Source organism: Aquarana catesbeiana, linkage group LG05 (genome assembly GCF_042186555.1).
Source record: "Aquarana catesbeiana isolate 2022-GZ linkage group LG05, ASM4218655v1, whole genome shotgun sequence".
NCBI lineage: Eukaryota > Metazoa > Chordata > Amphibia > Anura > Ranidae > Aquarana > Aquarana catesbeiana.
Window position 1 is genome coordinate 22,088,146 of NC_133328.1, and position 21,229 is coordinate 22,109,374.

Consider the following 21,229-nt stretch of genomic DNA (forward strand, 5'->3'; position numbering starts at 1 on the left):
TTATTATTATTATTATACAGGATTTATATAGCAGCAACAGTTTGTGCAGCGCTTAACAAAACAAAGGCAGACATTACAGTTACATTACAATTTGGTACAAGTGGAATCAGAGGGCCCTGCTCGTTAGAGCTTACAATCTAAAAATGAATACAGTCCTCCTGTACTCGTATAACTAATCGGGAGCTGCAGCTTTGTGCTGATTGTGCCGCGTCTCAGGCTCGCCTCTCCACATAGCTCAAGGACGTCCCTGATAATTGCACCGGCAGGAGCTGGCCAGCGCAGCCCAAACAAAGCAAGCCACTGAACCGGAGGCTAAATCGATCTCCTTCTTCCTGCCATTGTCATGTCAGACCTCCCAGGGCCACACTGACTATTTTTTTTTTTTTTTTTTCCATTTATTTCTTGCTCTGTGTAACTTGCACCCCTGTATTGTAAAAAGAACAGCATCGCTGTGCACTTTTTTGGCTGCGAGCAAATCTCAGCAAGCCTGCCGATGGCCCTCCCACCATCACTTCCCCTCCGCTGAAGTTGACACCTGAATGGATGCCAAGCCCCCCCCTGACTATATAAAGCCCAGGCATCTCCAGGCAAGTTCACAATCCCAAAAAGGCAGGAAGGCGAAAACCATTCAGATCCAGGCACCAGGCAACCATGCTCATCTCTCCCCTCCAACGCTGCCTCTTCTACCTCTCCTGCATCTTCTTTAAAAGCTGCTTGTCCTTCAAGAACGACGGCACGGAGATCCTCTACCCCCATGTGGATAAACATCTGCTGACCGCCGCCAACAGCAGCTCCATCAACCAAGCCCGCAACGGGGGCAGACACCCGCTCAACTCGCCCGTGGACAAAACGAGTGAGTATCCCTTTAATTGCTTCGAATATTACCAATTGGGAGTTTGAAGGTGCAGACCATCAATGAAAAAATTGATATTACAAAAGTACATCATTTTTTTTATTAAGCAAATATAATTTAAAAAAAGAGAGAAGCGATTTCCTATTAAAAAGAGCACAATAAAGCTCAGTGGTCACTATACAAAAAGAAGGGTCGCCTCTACATGTTTCACCACAATCGTGGCTTCTTCTGCAGCTTTTGTAGGACCTTAGTACATTTTAGCACTAAAAACCCCTTTAATTATATTCCGTGACGCGGTTTTCGAGGGTTATGCGATGCCACCGATTGGTGACGCGGTTTTTTGGGGGTTATGCGATGCCACCGATTGGCAAAGTGCTGTTCGCTTTTTTCAATGGCCATTCAACTGGTTTGTAACAAAATATAAAAACATAGAAAAGTGATTTGCAGTAAATGACCGAGTAGTCCATCGAGTCTACTAATTTTTTATTTATTTATTTATTTTTTAGGGGGGGGGGGGGTTTCATTAACTTTTTTTTTAGTTGAATTTCCAGGAATATATTGCCACCAAGCTGGTGTATTTTTATTGATGTAAAAAAGAAAACAGGCAGAGCTACACCCAATCAACAGCAAGAAACAAAAATAAATTCAGTTAAATGGGGTTGATTTACTAAAACTCGAGAGTGCAAAATCTGGTGCAGCTGTGCATGTTAGCCAATCAGCTTTTAACTTCAGCTTGTTCAGTTAAGCATTGACAATAAAACCTGGAAGCTGATTGGTTTCTATGCAGAGCTGCAGCAGATTTTGCACTCTCCGGTTTTAGTAAATCAACCCCTTAAAGTGACAAAGATGTGTAATTATATGCACCCGGGGAAATACTCAATAATTTTTTTTGCAACGGGGAATGCTGCTGTCTAATGATGTGTAAGGACACCTAAACATGAAAGTGAAAACAGACAGCGCTGCATCCAAAACGTCAAAAATAAATACAATTGAATTGAAGTGACGCTGATTTTTATCAGCAGCTACCCTCAACACACAGATATCTGCTAAAATATATGGTGTGAACAAGGAAGCATTAATTAAATAAAAGAAATATAAAACCACAGATGAGTGATGGCAGAAAAAGATCAAGTGGTCCATCAAGTCTGTTCTTTTTATATATATTTTTGTTTGAATTTAACAAATTGGGGTTATTTATTTGTTTATAGTCTCCTTTTTTCTTTTTTTTTCACCTATTATTTTAAACATAGACCTATCTTTATCTCAAGCATGTTTAAATTCTCTTCCTGTTGATTGGCCCACTGCCTCTGCTGGAAGTCTGTTCCAAACATTGACTACTCTTTTCGTACAATAATACTTTCCTTGTGAACTTTTTTCCTGGTCATATCTGTGTTCTTGATCTTGGCTTCATATTGAAAATCCTGTCCTCCTGAACCTTTTCCACACCCTCAATGTATTAAAAGGTTTCAGTCTTTCTCTTCTTTCCTTGAGAAGCTGAATATAGCAAGCTTTACTAGTTTCTCCTGATACGTCTCTCAGACCTTTCACCATATTGGTACCGATCTCTGGACTCTTGGTAGACCTTATCTTCATAATGAAAATTCTGTCCTCCTGAATCTCATCCATATCCTCCATATAATAAAAGATTTGTCTTTCTCTTCTTTCCTCAAAGCTGAACATACTAAGTTCTTCCAGTTTCTCCTGATATGTTTTATCGCCAAGACCTTTCACCATTTTTTGGTGCCAATCTCTGGACTCTTGGTAGTTGGTAGACCTTAGCTTAATGCTGAAAATTCTGTCCTCCTGAACCTTATCCACACCCTCAATGTTTTAAAAGGTTTCAGTCCCTCTCGTCTTCCCTCAAAGCTGAACATACTAAGTTCTTCCAGTTTCTCCTGATATGTTTTATCTCTCAAACCTTTTATGATTCTTGGTGCCAACCTCTGGACTCTTAAGCTGGCTACACACTATACAATTGTTTTGTCCCATTGCCTTTAGATATACCTTCAGCTATGTAGTGCAAGGGTCCGCCTGGTTGCATACAATTTGAAAGTGTCTAGGTTTAACCTCATCTTATATGGTTTTGGTAAATCTAAAGGAAAATTGTATATTGTGTAGCCAGTTTCAGTAGACCTTAGCTTCATACTGAAAATTCTGTCCTTCTGAACCTTATCCACACCCTCATTGTATTAAAATGTGTCAGTCTTTTGCTTCTTTCATTGAAGATGAACATACTAAGTATTTATAGTTTCTCCCGATATGTTTTATTGTTCAGACCTTTCTCGTTTTTTTGGTGAAAGGTCTCTGGACTCTTGGTAGACCTTAGCTTCATGCTGAAAATTCTGTCCTCCTGAACCTTATCCACACCCTCAAAGTATTAAATGGTTTCACACTTTCTCTTCTTTCCTTAAAGTTAAACATACCATGTTCTTCTAGTTTCTCCTCTCCTGTTTTATCTCTCAGACCTTTCACCATTTTTGGTGGACTCTTGGTAGACCTTCAGAACACTATTCCTAAAATATGGCACTTTCGTCAAATTCCCAGGGACTTTTTGCCACCAAACCTGTGTATTTAGCAACAAAGTGCCTTGGTAGACATTTTGAACAATATATTTCAGTTTATTCTAAGAATGTTTGCATTTATTGTTGACTCACTACCCCTCAGATAAGTTCCCACTGACACCATTGATTTTTTTTTAGCTATCTTTAAGGGGGGATTCTTCCTAATGACCTCAAATTTAAGGAGCATTCTACCCACTGGTCATCACACTAATGTATCATGACTTGTAAATATAGTCATATTTAAGAAGGGTTCACTGAGTCCGGGAAGTTATTTCAAGGGTTCCTCTGTGTTGAAAAGGTTGAGAAAGGCTGTTATAGATAATCCCTTAGAGTAACATTTTTGGTGCTGATCTCTGGACTCTTAGTAGACTTTCAGGACACAGTATTTCAAAAATGTGACACTTTAGTGGAATTCCCAAGGATGTTTTGCCTTCAAGCCTGGCATTTATCAACATAATGCCTTAGTAGACCTTGAAGTCTCTATATTTCAGCATAGACCTATGCTTATTCGCAAAATGTTATATTCACTGGCTCACTACCTCTGCTGGAAGTCTGTTCCAAGTATCAACTACTCCTTCTGTAAATCAAACTTTTTAACTTCCCTCCTGCTAGTCTGAGGCCATGCTCCTCTGCTCTTGGTCTTAGTTTTACATTAAAAAAATAATGCCCTCCTGAACCTTAATCTCACCCTAGACATATGTAAAGTTTCTATTTTTCCTCGAGGCTGGACATATTGAGCTCCTCCGGGTTTCTCTTGATGTTTTATCCCTCAGACCTTTCACCATGGCAGGGTTTTATCATTTAGACCTTTCCCCATGGCAGGGTTTTATCCTTTAGACCTTTCACCATTTCAGGGTTTTATCCTTCAGACTTTTCACAATTTCAGGGTTTTATCCTTCAGACTTTTCACAATTTCAGGGTTTTACCTTCAGACTTTTCACCATTCCAAGGTTTTTTCCTTCAGATCTTTTACTATTCCATGGTTTTATTCCTCAAACCTTTCACCATTTGTGATGCCAGTCTCTGGACTCTCTCTCACTCTTGGTAGTCCTTTAGGACACCGTGTTTCCAAAATTTAATACTTTAGTCGAAATCCCAGAAATGTTTTGTCACCAAGCCTTGGTGTTTATAAACACGTTTCATAAATATGACACTTTGTTAAAATTCCCAGGAATGTTTTGCCCACCGAGACCATGTATTTATCAACATTGTGCCTTGATAGAGCTTTAGGACATTTATATTTTAAAAATATGAAATTTTTTTTCTAAAATAATCCTGATAACGTTTGGCTCATCAACAAATTTCAGAGTGTTCATAGATGGTACACTTTCCGAAAAAGGGAGATTGATAGAAAAACTGGTCAATTTTGAAATTCAGGGGCATTGCCAGGGACAGATCCTCAGAACCTGGAGAACGGGGATAGTTGGTAGGGTGTGCGTGTCTTTTCTGAATGGGCTCGCTGCCTAGAAGTAAGATGTGACTGCTGGTGCCAAAAGTCTTACAGGGCTGGTATGCGAGATTAATGATACTTGTCAAGTGGAGGAATAGAGTCGATCAAACTTAAAAAATTAGGGTCTTTCTATGCATTTTGTCTGTGTATGATCAGCTGTATTCGGAAAACATTGAACCACTGACATTCGTTTCTGCTGCAGAAGAGCTTGCAATCTAATCCCTGCACTCTACCGTAATTATACATAAAAAGGGCAATTACCTGACAGCTAGCCTGTTACATAAATTCAAACGAATAGCTCTAGACATGCACTACATGGAACTCCTCCACAGTAACGCATGACTACCAACCACTGAGAATGCCTGGGCTTGGTGGAGTTTGCATTGCCCACTGCTGTAACATGTAGGTCAGCTATGTGATTTCTTATAGTGTAAGGCCCTCGTGCCCAACCTGCCCCCAGGGGCCACATGCGGCCCTTTAGTACCCCCCCCCTGAAGTCTCTGGTAATCTCCTGTCCTATGTTGAATATTATGTGTGCTGCTGAGGGCCACAGCTGAGATCGCCTACACATATGCTTTCTGATGGCAGAGTCGGAACACTGGGGGAAGGGAGACTGAGAAAATGCTTCCTCTTGCCTGCAGCAGACTGATGACATCATCTGAGCCTAGGCAAAGTCACTGACTGGAGCTCAAGGAGATAATAAAATGTGGAGCTGTTTCTGGAAAACAATATTGTTGCTGTATATTGCGGCACGTCTGGACTTTCTTCATGGAGACAGGGCTCTTTTTAATAGCATCATGGGCCCCTGGGCAAAGTAGTTCACTGGGGCCCGATCCCTGCAAGGAGTTCTCTCCTATTACACACAAGCAGCAGCAGTAGTAAGATGTTCCTTCTTGGGGGTTCTTCCTTAACCCCTGCAAGGCCTTTGAAGAGCAACAAAAACTGCAGGAGGAAAGTAGAGAGGGAAGATGTCATTCCTACTGTAGATTTAGTCCAGTGACAGGCTGCTGCTTTACCCGCAGCTCAGATTCCGGGACTCTGCCTGGGACACGGCTATCCCGGGACAGCTTAGTAAAAATCGTGACTGTCCCGGCAAATCCAGGACAGTTGACAAGTATGATGAGATGCAAGATTATCATAGGGCCTCCATGCACCTGGGGGTACCCCATGCACCTGGGGGCCCCTGGGCAGGGCCCAGTTGTGCCCATGTGTTAAGATGGCCCTACATGGAGGCTTACATGGAGTTAAAATTAACCTGTCCTGGTGGGAATTTCATTCTGTAAATGCTAGAGGCCTGGCTGTCATTCTCAACCTGTGCCAGTGACTCAAAGTACTGAGCAGCCAGGCAACTATCATTTTCAAGTAAGGAAGTGACAGCTTCCATTTTTCTCCCATGACAGGTCACCTTGGCATAATATGTGGATCGTGCATCTCTTGTCTCTTACGAGAGATTACAACAGATTTGGACATTTGGATCTTTATGGGAAAATTACAAAGACAGGTCCATCCTGAGAAAGGATTAGTGATCATATTGGAATTTTTCTGCTAAATGCCCGTTGTTTACCAGCTTGATGCAGAGAACTATGGTGCATAGTCCATGCATGCTTTAAAAAAACCATCTGCCCTGCAGCATGGGGTCCTGGGTCCAATTCCTACCAGGGACACTCACATATGAAAAGTCTGCCTTGCAGGACGGGGTCCTGGCTCCAACTCCTACCAGGACCATGTACATTTAGAAACATCTGCCGTGCTGCATGGGGCAAAGTTCTGCCTTGCAGAGCCGGGACCTGGGTGCATTTCCCAGCAGGTCCATGCACATATAAAATGTCTGCCTTGCAGCACAGGGTCCGGGGTCCACTTCCCACTAGGGGCGCTATCTGCATTGAGTATGTTTTCTTCATGCTTATAGTGACTCCATGACTTATTTTTTGGTGGGGGGGCTGGAGCTCCACTTTAACCCTGAAATAGTCGCATGAAAGTCATACCGGTATGTTTTACATGCAACAGTACAGTGCTTTGAAAAAGTAAGCATACCCCTTGAAATTTTCCACATTATGTCATGTTACAACCAAAAATGTAAATGTATTTTAGTGGGATTTTATGTGATAGACCAACACAAAGTGGCACATAATTGTGAAGTAGAAGGAAAATGATAAATGGTTTAAATTTTTTTTTACAAATTAATATGTGAAAAGTGTGGCGTGCATTTGTATTCAGCCCCCTTTACTGTGATACCCCTAACTAGTACCTAGTGGAACCAATTGCTTTCAGAAGTCACCTAATTAGTAAATAGAGTCCACCTGTGTGTAATTTAATCTCAGTATAAATACAACTGTTCTGTGAAGCCCTCAGAGGTTTGTTAGAGAGCCTTAATGAACAAACGGCATCATGAAGGCCAAAGAACACACCAGACAGGTCAGGGATTAAGTTGTGGAGAAGAGTAAAGCAGGGTTAGGTTATAAAAAAATATCCCAAGCTTTGAATATCTCACGGAGCTCTGTTCAATCCATCATCCGAAAATGCAAAGAGTATGACACAACTGCAAACCTACCAAGACATGGCCGTCCACCTAAACTGACCGGCCGGGCAAGGAGAGCATTCATCAGAGAAGAGCCAAGAGGCCCATGGTAACTCTGGAGGAGCTGCAGAGATCCACAGCTCAGGTGGGAGAATCTGTCCACAGGACAACTATTAGTCGTGTTCTCCACAAATCTGCCCTTTATGGAAGAGTGACAAGAAGAAAGACATTGTTGAAAGAAAGTCATAAGAAGTACCATTTGCAGTTTGCGAGAAGCCATGTGGGGGACACAGCAAACATGTGGAAGAAGGTGCTCTGGTCAGATGAGACCAAAATATAACTTTTTGGCCTAAAAGCAAAACGCTATATGTGGCGGAAAACTAACACTGCACATTACCCTGAAAACACCATCCCCACTGTGAAACATGGTGGTGGCAGCATCATGTGGGGATTTTTTTCTTCAGGGAAGCTGGTCAGAGCTGATGGGAGGATGGATGGAGCCAAATACAGGACAATCTTAGAAGAAAACCTGTTAGAGTCTATAAAAGACTTGAGACTGGGGAGGAGGTTCACCTTCCAGCAGGACAACGACCCTAAACATACAGCCAGTGCTACAATGGAATGGTTTAGATCAAAGCATATTCATGTGTTAGTATGGCCGAGTCAAAGTCCAGACCTAAATTCAACTGAGAATCTGTGGAAAGACTTGAAAATTGCTGTTCAGATGCTCCCCATCCAATCTGACAGAGCTTGAGCTATTTTGCAAAGAAGAATGGGTAAAAATGTCCCTCTCTAGATGTGCAAAGCTGGTAGAGACATCCCCAAAAAGACTTGCAGTTGTAATAGCAGTGAAAGGCGGTTCTACAAACTATTGACTCAGGGGGGCTGAATACAAATGTACCCCACACACTTTTCACATATTTATTTGTAAAAAAAATCTTGAAAACCATTTATTATTTTCCTTCCACTTCACAATTATGTGCCACTTTGGGGTTGATTTACTAAAGGCAAATTGACTGTGCACTTTGCAAAGTGCAGTTGCACTCTGCAAGAGCAGGTTCTTCAGAGCTTTGTAAATGAGCAAAAGCTCTGCTGACTTCCATCATCTAATCATGTGCAAGCAAAAATGCTGCTTTTTTAATTTTCCTTGCATGTGATTGGGCATTCTTTGCAAAGTGAAGCCTTACCTCATTTACTAAGCTCTGGCGCAATTGCACTTGCAGAGTGCAAAGTGCACAGTCTAGTAGCCTTTAGTAAATCAACCCCTTTGTGTTGGTCTATCACATAAAATCCCAAAAAAATACATTTACATTTTTGGTTGTAACATGAAATGTGGAAAACTTCAAAGGGTATGAATACTTTTTCAAGGCACTGTGGGTCTGACTTTGCAGAGGGACAACAAGTCACGTCCAAGTCGCACCCATCCAATGTTGCGTCAAAGTTGCGTCAAAGTTGTGCCACTTTGGAGTGGTATAAGTTTGAATGGAAACTCAATCACACCTGAGCCTTTTGTGAATATGCGATTTTGCGTGCCTTTTAGGGCTATGCACATTCATTTCGATGAGCTATGCGCAAGAAATGTGCCAAAGTAGCTCCTGTGACTTTTTAGGCGGTGAGCTTTGCGCAATTCAACCTTGCGTTTGTCAAGCGTTTTTCCATGCAGAAAAATGCGTATCTGCTTGCTGTGTTTGAGGTGCCGTTGAATGCAACATTTTTTATTTTATTTTTTTGGCGAATCTTGTACACATGCGAAAAAATGAGGTGTGATTGGGGCAGAAGGGGAAGGTGTGATTGGGGCGGAAGGGGAAAATGTGATTGGGGCAGAAGGGGAAGGTGTGATTGGGGCGGAAGGGGAAAATGTGATTGCGGCGGAAGGTAAAGGCGTGATTGGGGCGGAAGGTGGAGGCGTGATTGGGGCGGAAGGTGGAGGCGTGATTGGGGCAGAAGGTGAAGGCGTGATTGGGGCGTAAGGTGAAGGCGTGATTGGGGCGGAAGGTGAAGGCGTGATTGGGAGTAAAAGGTGAAGGTGTGATTGGGGTCGGAAGGTGGAGGCGTGATTGGGGAGGAAGGTGAAGGCGTGATTGGGGTCGGAAGGTGAAGGCATGATTGGGGTCGGAAGGTGAAGATGTGATTGGGGTTGGAAGGTGGAGGTGTGATTAGGGTAGAAAGTGAAGGTGTGATTTGGGTGGAAGGTGGAGGTGTGATTAGGGTAGAACGTGTGATTGAGGTTGGAAGGTGGAGGTGTGATTGGGGTCGGAAGGTGGAGGTGTGATTGGGGTCGGAAGGTGGAGGTGTGATTGGGGTCGGAAGGTGGAGGTGTGATTGGGGTCGGAAGGTGGAGGTGTGATTGGGGTCGGAAGGTGGAGGTGTGATTGGAGTGGAAGGTGAAGGTGTGATTAGGGTAGAAGGTGAAGGTGTGATTGGGGAGGAAGGTGGAGGTGTGATTGGGGTCGGAAGGTGGAGGTGTGATTGGGGTCGGAAGGTGGAGGTGTGATTGGGGTCAGAAGGTGGAGGTGTCATTGGGGTCGGCAGGTGGAGGTGTTACATAGTTACATAGTAGGTGAGGTTGAAAAAAGACACAAGTCCATCAAGTCCAACCAATGTGTGTGATTATGTGTCAGTTAATTGGGGTCGGAAGGTGGAGGTGTGATTGGGGTCGGAAGGTGGAGGTGTGATTGGGGTCGGAAGGTGAAGCTGTGATTGGAGTGGAAGGTGAAGGTGTGATTAGGGTAGAAGGTGAAGGTGTGATTGGGGAGGAAGGTGAAGCTGTGATTGGAGTGGAAGGTGAAGGTGTGATTAGGGTAGAAGGTGAAGGTGTGATTGGGGAGGAAGGTGGAGGTGTGATTGGGGTTGGAAGGTGCAGGTGTGATTAGGGTAGAAGGTGAAGGTGCGATTGGGGTCGGAAGGTGGAGGTGTGATTAGGGTAGAAGGTGAAGGTGCGATTGGGGTCGGAAGGTGGAGGTGTGATTAGGGTAGAAGGTGAAGCTGTGATTGGAGTGGAAGGTGAAGGTGTGATTAGGGTAGAAGGTGAAGGTGTGATTGGGGAGGAAGGTGGAGGTGTGATTGGGGTTGGAAGGTGGAGGTGTGATTAGGGTAGAAGGTGAAGGTGCGATTGGGGTCGGAAGGTGGAGGTGTGATTGGGGTCGGAAGGTGAAGCTGTGATTGGAGTGGAAGGTGAAGGTGTGATTAGGGTAGAAGGTGAAGGTGTGATTGGGGAGGAAGGTGAAGCTGTGATTGGAGTGGAAGGTGAAGGTGTGATTAGGGTAGAAGGTGAAGGTGTGATTGGGGAGGAAGGTGGAGGTGTGATTGGGGTTGGAAGGTGCAGGTGTGATTAGGGTAGAAGGTGAAGGTGCGATTGGGGTCGGAAGGTGGAGGTGTGATTAGGGTAGAAGGTGAAGGTGCGATTGGGGTCGGAAGGTGGAGGTGTGATTAGGGTAGAAGGTGAAGCTGTGATTGGAGTGGAAGGTGAAGGTGTGATTAGGGTAGAAGGTGAAGGTGTGATTGGGGTTGGAAGGTGGAGGTGTGATTAGGGTAGAAGGTGAAGGTGCGATTGGGGTCGGAAGGTGGAGGTGTGATTGGGGTCGGAAGGTGGAGGTGTGATTAGGGTAGAAGGTGAAGCTGTGATTGGAGTGGAAGGTGAAGGTGTGATTAGGGTAGAAGGTGAAGGTGTGATTGGGGAGGAAGGTGGAGGTGTGATTGGGGCGGAAGGTGGAGGTGTGATTAGGGTAGAAGGTGAAGGTGCGATTGGGGTCGGAAGGTGGAGGTGTGATTGGGGTCGGAAGGTGGAGGTGTGATTAGGGTAGAAGGTGAAGCTGTGATTGGAGTGGAAGGTGAAGGTGTGATTAGGGTAGAAGGTGGAGGTGTGATTGGGGAGGAAGGTGGAGGTGTGATTGGGGTCGGAAGGTGAAGCTGTGATTGAAGTGGAAGGTGAAGGTGTGATTAGGGTAGAAGGTGAAGGTGTGATTGGGGTCGGAAGGTGAAGGTGGGATTGGAGTGGAAGGTGGAGGTGTGATTGGGGTCGGAAGGTGAAGGTGTTCTTGGGGTGGAAGGTGGAGGTGTTATTGGGGTGGAAATTAAAGGTGTTATTGGGGCAGAAGGTGAAGGCGTGGAGGAACCATAAGTAAATATAATTTCCATGCATTGGCAAAAAAATCAGATACTTTGTATCGGTCAGATTGTTTCCTAATATTCTCCTGCCATGGAACGCCGCAGGACCTCCAGCCCCGAACTGACAAACGCCTTGTGCGCCTGTCAGTGATATATTCCGTGTATGACAGGTAACTGTACACCCTCCCCCCCTCCACTTCCCCAATTCTTCCTGTCTAATGTTACATCCCCACATAGCTGAATGGCTTCACTAAAAACGATACAAGAAGAACGCATTTTCCGATCTCCTAGTGACACTGCCACGTCCTGTCCTATACAACAACGCACAATAGAAAGATTAGCTGAACTCCCAGAGAGACCACACCTGCCCCGTGTGAAAAGGCCTGATGGCGATTGTAATAAAAGTGCCATGTAACACTTCCAGGTATTTTTTTACCTCTCACAGAGATCACAGTACTCCCCCTGACAATGCCTTCATCTGCTATTCTCTCCAGAAGGATGGTGCCATTTTTGTTCAGGCATCATCCAGGACCACCATCTACTTCCTGGACAGGGATTGTAATGCAAATCCTTGGCTGTGCTCACAAATGTCTGACACAGATCAGCCCCTGCTGCTTCCTCTCACCTTGTAACTGGCCACAAAGTTACAATGTTGCAGTCTGATCACTGGAGGAGGGGAGACTGAGGTAATGCTCCCACCTGCCTGCAGCAGACTGATGGCATCATCTAAGCCTAGACAAAGTCACGGGACAGGAGCTCAATGATGGGTTTTATCAATAAGTGGTGGAGCTTTTAATAAATTGATACCATTGCTCTATATTGTTAGATTCAGGAAGGCTTATAGGTTACTGAACAGTGGTGGCTGGTGGGTTTGTTTTTTTTGGGGGGGGGGGGGGGGGGCAACAAACAAATACATTCTTCTGGAGAGCCTGAGCTTTTGAAAAACAGCAGGCTTACTGGCCGGATCACTAGATGAAAATAGAAGAAAGAAAGACTAAAAAGAAAACGAATGCAGCCACCACATCTAAGACTTGATAAGCTGCAATATAATTAATGTTTTCTTTCTGGTTTAATAAAAAAATGCAGACAGAATGCCGGGTGACAGTGAGGATTTTACACCCATAATGTGAAATGATAGCAATAAAAGATATTGATATAGTAAAACGATTTATTAATGATGCCTATGTTGCCTAAAATGTAGGTGTCACGTGACACATTCCTGTCCCCACGTTGGGAAATCTGCCCATTCCGAGCGGCCATGACACCTCTCCCCCCTCCGCCCCATGAGCAGGCTGAGTGATCACCGGATCTCCTTCTGCCCTCACCTGTCTTTGGCTCTTGACAAATGCAAAGTATCATCCAGACACGAAATACTTTTGTTTCTGTTCCAGCGTTTTGTTTTCACTTCCTGGTGGAACGCGTCTCCAGGGCCCCCGGCACAAGCAAACACGTCCCCGTTATTAATGAAAGCATCGCCACCCTCCCCTCACCGGATCTCCAAGGTGATGTGTCTGACGGGAGGGGAGAATTCCGGGTCACGCTTGGCAGGCTGGCTGCAGCCCCGGGGCAGTTCAGTGCGCGGATCTCTGACAATTGTGAAATTTCAAGGTGCAGCCGACGTGCTGCGATTGTTAAAGCTGAACTCCAGGATAAGCAAATATTGTCTAAATCCATTCATCATGTGTATTCTTCCTTGAATCTTGGAGTACTTTGTGCATTTCTTCCAGATCTGTGCAGTAATCCAGTGTGAGACTTTCCCTCTGTGCAGGAGCTTCCTGTAATAAAGACCAATCACCGCTGCTCTCACTCCTTGTGCAGGGTGACTGGTCTTGTCCCCGCCCCCTCCTGTAGTTTTCTGCAGGCAGCCTATAGCGGGTGGAGCCTGCTGGGTCCCTCCCACCGCTCAGTGCTGCTCTCTCTCCTTGTGCAGGGTGACTGGTCTTGTCTCCGCCCCCTCCTGTAGTTCTCTGCTGGCAGCCTATAGCGGGTGGAGCCTGCTGGGTCCCTCCCACCGCTCAGTGCTGCTCTCTCTCCTTGTGCAGGGTGACTGGTCTTGTCTCCGCCCCCTCCTTTAGTTCTCTGCTGGCAGCCTATAGTGGGTGGAGCCTGCTGGGTCCCTCCCACTGCTCACTGCTGCTCTCTCTCTCCCTTTTCTTCAATAAAAAACAGTTTGGACGTAATTGAAAATCCTTGGTGTGCTGGCGAATATCTACATTATATTGTGTATGTTTCAGTATCCAGCTGGAGGTCATTACAGCAATTAGTACCTTACGAGCTCATTTCAGGAATGTGTGCAATGGGAATATGGACTGTGCACTATTCCTCCCACTGACACCAACGAAGGAGCATCACTCCTCCCACTGACACCAACGATGAGGCACTATTCTTCCCACTGACACCAAGGAAGGGGCACTATTCCTCCCACTGACACCAATGATGGGGCACTATTCCTCCCACTGACACCAATGCTGAGGCACTATTCCTCCCACTGACACCAATGATGGGGCACTATTCCTCCCACTGACACCAACAATGGGGCACTATTCCTCCCACTGACACCAACGATGGGGCACTATTCCTCCCACTGACACCAATGTAGGGGCACTATTCCTCCCACTGACACCAATGATGGAGCACTATTCCTCCCACTGACACCAATGTAGGGGCACTATTCCTCCCACTGACACCAATGATGGAGCACTATTCCTCCCACTGACACCAACAATGGAGCACTATTCCTCCCACTGACACCAATGATGGGGCACTATTCTTCCCACTGACACCAATGCTGAGGCACTATTTCTCCTACTGACACCAACGATAGGGTGCTATTCCTCCCACTGACACTAACAATGGGGCACTATTCCTCCCTCTGACACCAACAATGGGGTACTACTATTCTTCTTACTACTGACCACAGGCATGGTTTACTCCCACTGACACTGGAGCATTTTCTACTCCCACTGCCCATGGTCTGGTAATTTGTTAGGAAAGTTTGGAGACCCCTGTTCTATACTCAGACAAAAATGGCAAAATCGATAAATAAATACTCTAAAAATGTAAAAGAAAAAAAAACAGACTTGCTCTTTCTCTACCATCACTCTTCTATGTTTCCATGTATATTGATTATATAAGGTAAAAAACGAGGTCATTACTATAGCTACAGCAGAGAAGGTAGCTACTATGGGGTCCACAGGGGGCCCATAACTAAATTAGGCAGGCAGCTGGTGCACTTGGAAAACACACTTGGGGAAGAAAATTAATGTTTATAGAGTTCTAGAACGTGCAGTGTCTTTGAAGCCGTTAGTATTCCTTGGGGAACTAATTTCGAGATGTCCATGAGAGAAAAATGGGGCCTTATTACATATAATTGTGGCCCAAGATAAAAAGTAAAAAAATATAAAAAAAAAGAGAAAAGTTTCCCAGCATCCTCTAGCCCGAGGGGGGTGACAAATTTGTGGAGGTGAGGTGGAAACCAGACAAAAAGCACGCTCTCACCAGATCAGAGCGAAGATTCCAGGACGTGGCGATGAGATGTTTTGGCGTGACCCATTGTCATCAGCCGGCCGTCTCTTTCCGCGGGAGCAGGAAGCAGTCATCACTTTCATTACTATATAAAGGTCTTGTGGAATTCCGTCTCGGCCTGTTCCTCTTTTGTTTTGTCATCTAGTGAGGGTTCTCAGGTTGCCTGTAAACATAATTAAAGTCATCACCTCCAAGATCTGACTAAGCTTGGAGTTAATGGAAGCTGTCCCGACTTAACCGTGACGCTGGGTGAGCATGTAAAATGGCCTGGCTCCTTTTTTTTTTATAGTCACAGGTAGACAATTGTCATTGAAACAAATGTTCCCATTGGAAGATTTTCCTTTTCGAGTGACTTTCAGTCCTGGTAGCGATGGTCACCAGGACAAATAGAGAGGGAGCATCTTCCCAGCAGGGATGAAGAGCAATAAAAATCCGGTCTTGACTCTTCCACACTTTATCCAAAATGATAATTTTTGGATCAAGATACATTTCAATAATAATTCCACCTATTGCAAAATACAGTGATTGGTAAAAGGTGTGACAAGGTCAACTAAACTTACGTCCCGAACTTATCCATTCTTGAGCTAGCATTACTCTAGAACAGCCTTTCTCAACCTTTTCACGCCAAGGGAAACACTAAAAAATTGTCTAGGTCTCAGGGAATACCTGCTAAAATACATTTATCAGGGGTGATTGGGACATTTCCCCTTATGTGGTTAGGATGCCCCCCTTACAGTGGCTGCTCCAGTAATCAAGCTCCTCTACCGAAAAGAAGGCCAATGATCAATTTAGGTGGTGGGCCTTTGAAGGCCACATCCCACTTCAATCATTTATGGTTGTCTTAGCAGTAAGTAGTCCAGCATGCAAAACATAGCCTGTAACTCTTGGCACTGGAGCCTAAGCTAACCATAAACATTCCGTCTTAAAATCTTCCATACACTGGAAAATTTAGGTAAGGGTACATGTTTAGACACTGAACAGGCACACTTGGCCTTGTCTTGGGTTCACAGAAACGACTGTTTGAAGAATTTATTTAAGAAAAAAATATTTTTATATAAGGGGCCCAAGATCGGTGAGACGGTACTGATTAAAGATGTAGCATTGACAAGCGTTTAGGTGAAATGATCACTTCAAGAGTTAGCCCACCCAAAAACGAAAATTGTATCAAATACTTACCGTAATTTTCCTTTCCTGGTGCCAATCCATGGCAGCATACTACCACATGTATGCTGCCATGTCAGCACCAGGAAAATTATATCTTAGTTATTGATGGAGCATGATGGGTTAGGTGAGCCCCTGAATTTTTATATGTCTGGGGTACCAGGATTCAGCAAGAGCATCCTGCCATAATTCCTGACTCTGCTCCTGTCCATCTGGGATTTTGGGTGTTCCCGCTCACCTTTGTGGGTTCTAGCTCCTCTTGTTACATTCTCTACAAAATAAAAATCAACGTGGGTAGCAGGAACCACTCATAATGGTCACAGCAGGTGTGCAGATCCAGGAATAGAGTCCCTTAAGCTGGATACACATGATAAAGCTTTTGTTAGATTTCCTTTAGATTTACCTTCAACTATGTAGTGCAAGGGCCTGCCTGATTGCATACATATTGAAAGTGTTTAGGTTTGACCTCATATTATATGGTTTTGAAAAATCGAAAGAAAATTGTACAGTGTGTATCCAGCTTAAGGCCGGATCTGTCACACAGCAGGGGTCCGGTGTGTGCTGGTTCACCGTTTCAGGTCCAATTTCAGCCCGAATGTGAGTGTGTGAACCCAGCCTTAGAGACAGAAGAAGGTTAAAGCCCCATACACATATTAGATTTTTTGCAGATTTTTGTCTTCAGATTTACGAAAAGCATAATACGCTTATTATTGATAGCAAAATATACATATAAGTATTTATTAATATTCGTTTATTTTTTCTTTTTGTAGACCATAATCAAGTTGGGTGCCGGGAACTAAGGTCCACCAAGTATATATCGGATGGTCAGTGCACTAGTTTGAGGCCATTAAAGGAACTTGTTTGCGCCGGAGAGTGCCTTCCTCTTCCCATTTTACCCAACTGGATCGGAGGTGGCTACGGTCTCAAATACTGGAGCCGCAGGAGCACCCAGGAATGGCGTTGTGTCAACGACAAGACCCGGACCCAACGCATACAGCTGCAGTGCGCCGATGGCACCAGCAGAACCTACAAAGTGACAGTAGTTACTTCCTGCAAGTGCAAAAGATACACCAGGCAGCACAACGAGTCCAGCCACAACTACGAAGGCAACGTCAAACCCATCCACCCCCACCATCACGGCCACCACAGCCGGGACAAAAAAAGACTGAGCAAAATCAGCAGGCTCATCTCAAGCTAGACTTGGGCCACCATAGACTGGGCCTCCGTCCCACTAGACTGAATTGGATAATTTTCTCCAATGGAACTCTCGGGTCACTCTCTGACCGTTAAAGCTACGTTACTGATATACAGATTTTTATATACTCTAATTTCTTTTTTGAAGGACTGAGATTTTATTTTTAACAAATTGGGGGGAAAAAAAACTGCCAAAGCTTTATGGCTAAAGCTGATAACTGTGTCAAATGCGCTTCAATCAGATTTTAAGAAGTCAAATGGTCTTATTTATCAATGCAACATAAGGGTGATGTTCTAAGTGCAGTGGTACATTGATTTACTAAAACTGGAGAGTGCAAAATCTGGTGCAGCTGTGCATGGTAGCCAATCAGCTTCTAACTTCAGCTTGTTCAATTAAGCTGTGACAAAAAAAAAAACACGGAAGCTGATTGGTTTCTATGAAGAGCTACACCAGATTTTACACGCTTTTAGTAAATCAACCCCATAGCAATCAATCAGATTTTGGGCAAAGTGGCAGGTTCACTTGACAGATCACCCTGATACTATCTTCCATGTTCCTCACCTCTCCGTTTGCCTGTTGGAAGCCCTAAATTGAATGGACCTTCTCCCATCCCCTACATGTTTCGGCCTGACAACTGCCCGAGCACAGGGAAAAAAGGAGGCAAGGTTACATCATGTCTCCCCCCCCCCCCCCATACCTGAAAGTACTGGGTATTTCCGTGGGCATTACAGATAAATGGAGCTTTGGAGAGTACCTGTGGCTGGTGGGCATGCATGTCATGTCAGGTGATCCCGTCACCTTGCCTTAAATGGCAAAATCTTTCATTGGTTCAGAGCAGTCAGAACAGAAGATGACTGCTGATTGGTTACTGAGGGTACCTGCATTTTGTCAATTGTACCTTGCCTTATTAAAGGGAACCTGTCATAAAGCAAATACATATAATGCCATTGCATACCCCATTCTGAAAGCGGTAGAAGCCTAGGTCATGAAGAAGAAGGATCAACATGACAGCCAGGGAACTAGCATTTTCTTAAGCAAGTTGGCAACTAACTTATTCCTTTTTTTCCCTTTTAATAAGGGCATTGTTCTCTTTGGGGCTTAATTTAATTTAATTTGATACGGTGCAAAGTGCAATGATGTGCAGTAATCCAAAGAAGCCCGAGAGCAGCTATTGTTTTTTTCTAAAGGCAACAGTATACATACATTGATATATATATATATATATATATATATATATATATATAATCAATCTCCCCTCCTAGCACAAATTCTCTACCTCTCAAATTTTCCCTCTGAGTATAAATCCTCTCCCCCTTTCCAAATTCCCCTCTCCCAGCACAAACCCCCCCCCAATCCCCTCTCCTAACACAAATCCTGCTCAAAAGTTCCCCTACTAGCGCAAATCCTCCAATCACCCCTACTAGCACAAATCCCCTCCCCCCCCAATCCCCTTTCCTAACACAACCCCCCCCTTTAATTCACCCCTTCTAGCAAAATACCCCAAGTCCCCACCGTGCCCAGGGCAGCCACCCCTCCTGCCCACTCTTTGTCCCAGCCCAGCCAGCAACAATAGAGTCCCCCCCCCCAGAAAAAATAAATCCCTCCGAGCAACAATAGACCTCCTCAGCAACAACTGATCTCTCTAGCAACAATAGATAACTCCAAGCAACTATAGATCCCCCAAGAACAATAGCCCCCCCCCCCCCCGGCTTCAATAGATCCACCCTAGCAACAATACCTCCCAGTATCCAGCAACAATAGACCCCTCCCTCAACAGTAGATCTCTCCTATCAACAATTGACCCCCAGCAGCAATAGATCCCCAAGCAGCCAGCAGCAATAGACCCTCCAGCGCTCCTTGTCATTATATACATACTGCGTTCCCCCACGTTCCCGCTGAAAAAAAAGCCACACACACATATATATATATTCAATATTCCTGAATTAACTCATTGTCAATTTTTTAAGGTGGACCCGTCAGTGTCAGGCTAGAAGTATGACAACTGTTATTGCCGACTTATTTTTAAAGGTATCATCACTGTCATTCTCATCTTCTCTGCTTCACTATTTATTGGACTTTGTGTTTACTTAGCTTAGTAGATAAGGCAAAGCTGTGTTCATGTCAATCATCCAATCATGAGCGAGCAACAACCCTGTTTTTTTTTTTTTATTTCCCTTGCACATGGTTGGATATTTAGAGTGAAAAAAGCTTCTCATAATTTAATAAGCAAAATGAACAAACACTGCCGAGTAGTGAAGATTAAACTTTACAGCGAATGTTGTCTGAAAATGGCAGCTTCCATTCAATGGTTCTCACACAGGTATCCAGCCTCATGAACTATAGAAGGAAGGGACGCTCCATGCAATAAAATCAGCAACCCTTTCTTATTGTAAAGAAGCCAACCCCTTTAAGGAGGGGCAAAAGTGAATGAATTGCTCTTAATCTAACAAAGCACTTTTATAGAAGAGTCGCATTGTCCCCCATGCTGTTCCCTTTTAAACATTCCCTTTAAAAAAAAGTTTCAGTTGATTTTTTTTTTTCCCCAATATAAAATGTTGAGCAGTTATAAATGAAAATATAATTAAAGATATTTATTTTTCAGAATAATTATGCACCGTCTCTTGCGGCAGGCTGGATAATCAAGGCGGCCTGTGTGCTCCGGACCCTGGAGTGGTCCAAGAGCGTTCAAATGTGTATTTTCAAAGTGTACAGAACATTATATATGACTTACAGCAATTTTTTTTAAATATGTATCAAAGTATTTTCTTACCGCTTGTAATTAGATTGCGCTCCGCCTCTTGTAGATAATGTAAAATAATTATGTAGTATTTGTGGTATATTTTTATTGTGATATTATTATTAGTACAGAACATGTGTTCAGTGTTTAATAAAAATTTATATTGTGCAATCAGAATGGCGAATCTGCTTCCTCATTTCTTAATTTAAATGTGTGTGTGGTTATCTTCTAGGCCAGTGGTCTCCAAACTGCAGCCCAGGGGCTAGATGTGGCCCTTTGCTTGCCTTTATCTGGCCCTTGGGGCACTATTTTGTACACAGATACCAACAATGGGGCACAATTCCTCCCACTGACACCAACGAAGGTGTACAATTCCTCCCACTGACACCAATTAAATTGTACAATTCCTCCCATGACACCGATGAAGGTGTACAATTCCTCCCAATGACACCAATGAAGGTGAACAATTATTCCCAATGACACTGAATGAAAGGGGTACAATTTCTCCCAATGAAACCAGTGAAGATGTAGAATTCCTCCCAATGACATGAACAAAAGTGTACAATTCCTCCCAATGACACCAATGAAGGTGTACAATTATTCCCAATGACACCAATGAGGTGTACAATTCCTCCCAATGACACCAATGAAGGTGTACAATTCCTCCCAATGAAGGTGTACAATTCCTCCCAATGACACCAATGATGGTGTACAATTCTTCCCAATGACACCAATGAAGGTGAACAATTATTCCCAATGACACCAATGAAGGTGTACAATTTCTCCCAATAAAACCAATGAAAGTGTAGAATTCCTCCTAAAGACACCAACGAAGGTATTCAATTCCTCCCAATGACACCAATGAAGGTGTACAATTCCTCCCAATGACACCAATGAAGGTGTACAATTCCTCCCAATGACACCGAATGAAAGGGGTACAATTTCTCCCAATGAAGGTGTAAAATTCCTCCCAATGACACCAACAAAAGTGTACAATTCCTGCCAATGACACCAATGAAGGTGCACAATTCTTCCCAATATCACCAATGAAGGTGTACAATTCCTCCCAATGACACCAACGAAGGTATTCAATTCCTCCCAATGACACCAATGAATGTGTAC

The 21,229-nt window shown here is 44.1% G+C and overlaps 1 protein-coding gene across 1 annotated transcript; it reads left to right on the plus strand.

The window, feature by feature from the left end:
- The first annotated feature begins 509 nt into the window (after positions 1-509).
- On the plus strand, positions 510-20,284 carry SOSTDC1 (sclerostin domain containing 1). The gene is made up of 2 exons (XM_073629518.1): positions 510-853; positions 16,946-20,284. The coding sequence occupies exons 1-2, from the start codon at positions 652-654 to the stop codon at positions 17,371-17,373; spliced, it is 630 nt and encodes a 209-aa protein (XP_073485619.1). The 5' UTR covers positions 510-651; the 3' UTR covers positions 17,374-20,284.
- Positions 20,285-21,229: the final 945 nt, after the last annotated feature.

What these genes read in the sequence shown, in the direction of transcription:
- SOSTDC1 (XM_073629518.1), top strand. Translation starts at nt 652, where the DNA reads ATGCTCATCTCTCCCCTCCAACGCTGCCTCTTCTACCTCTCCTGCATC. An exon ending in CTCGCCCGTGGACAAAACGA is followed by an intron (nt 854 to 16,945) that starts GTGAGTATCCCT and finishes TTCTTTTTGTAG; the next exon opens with ACCATAATCAAGTTGGGTGC.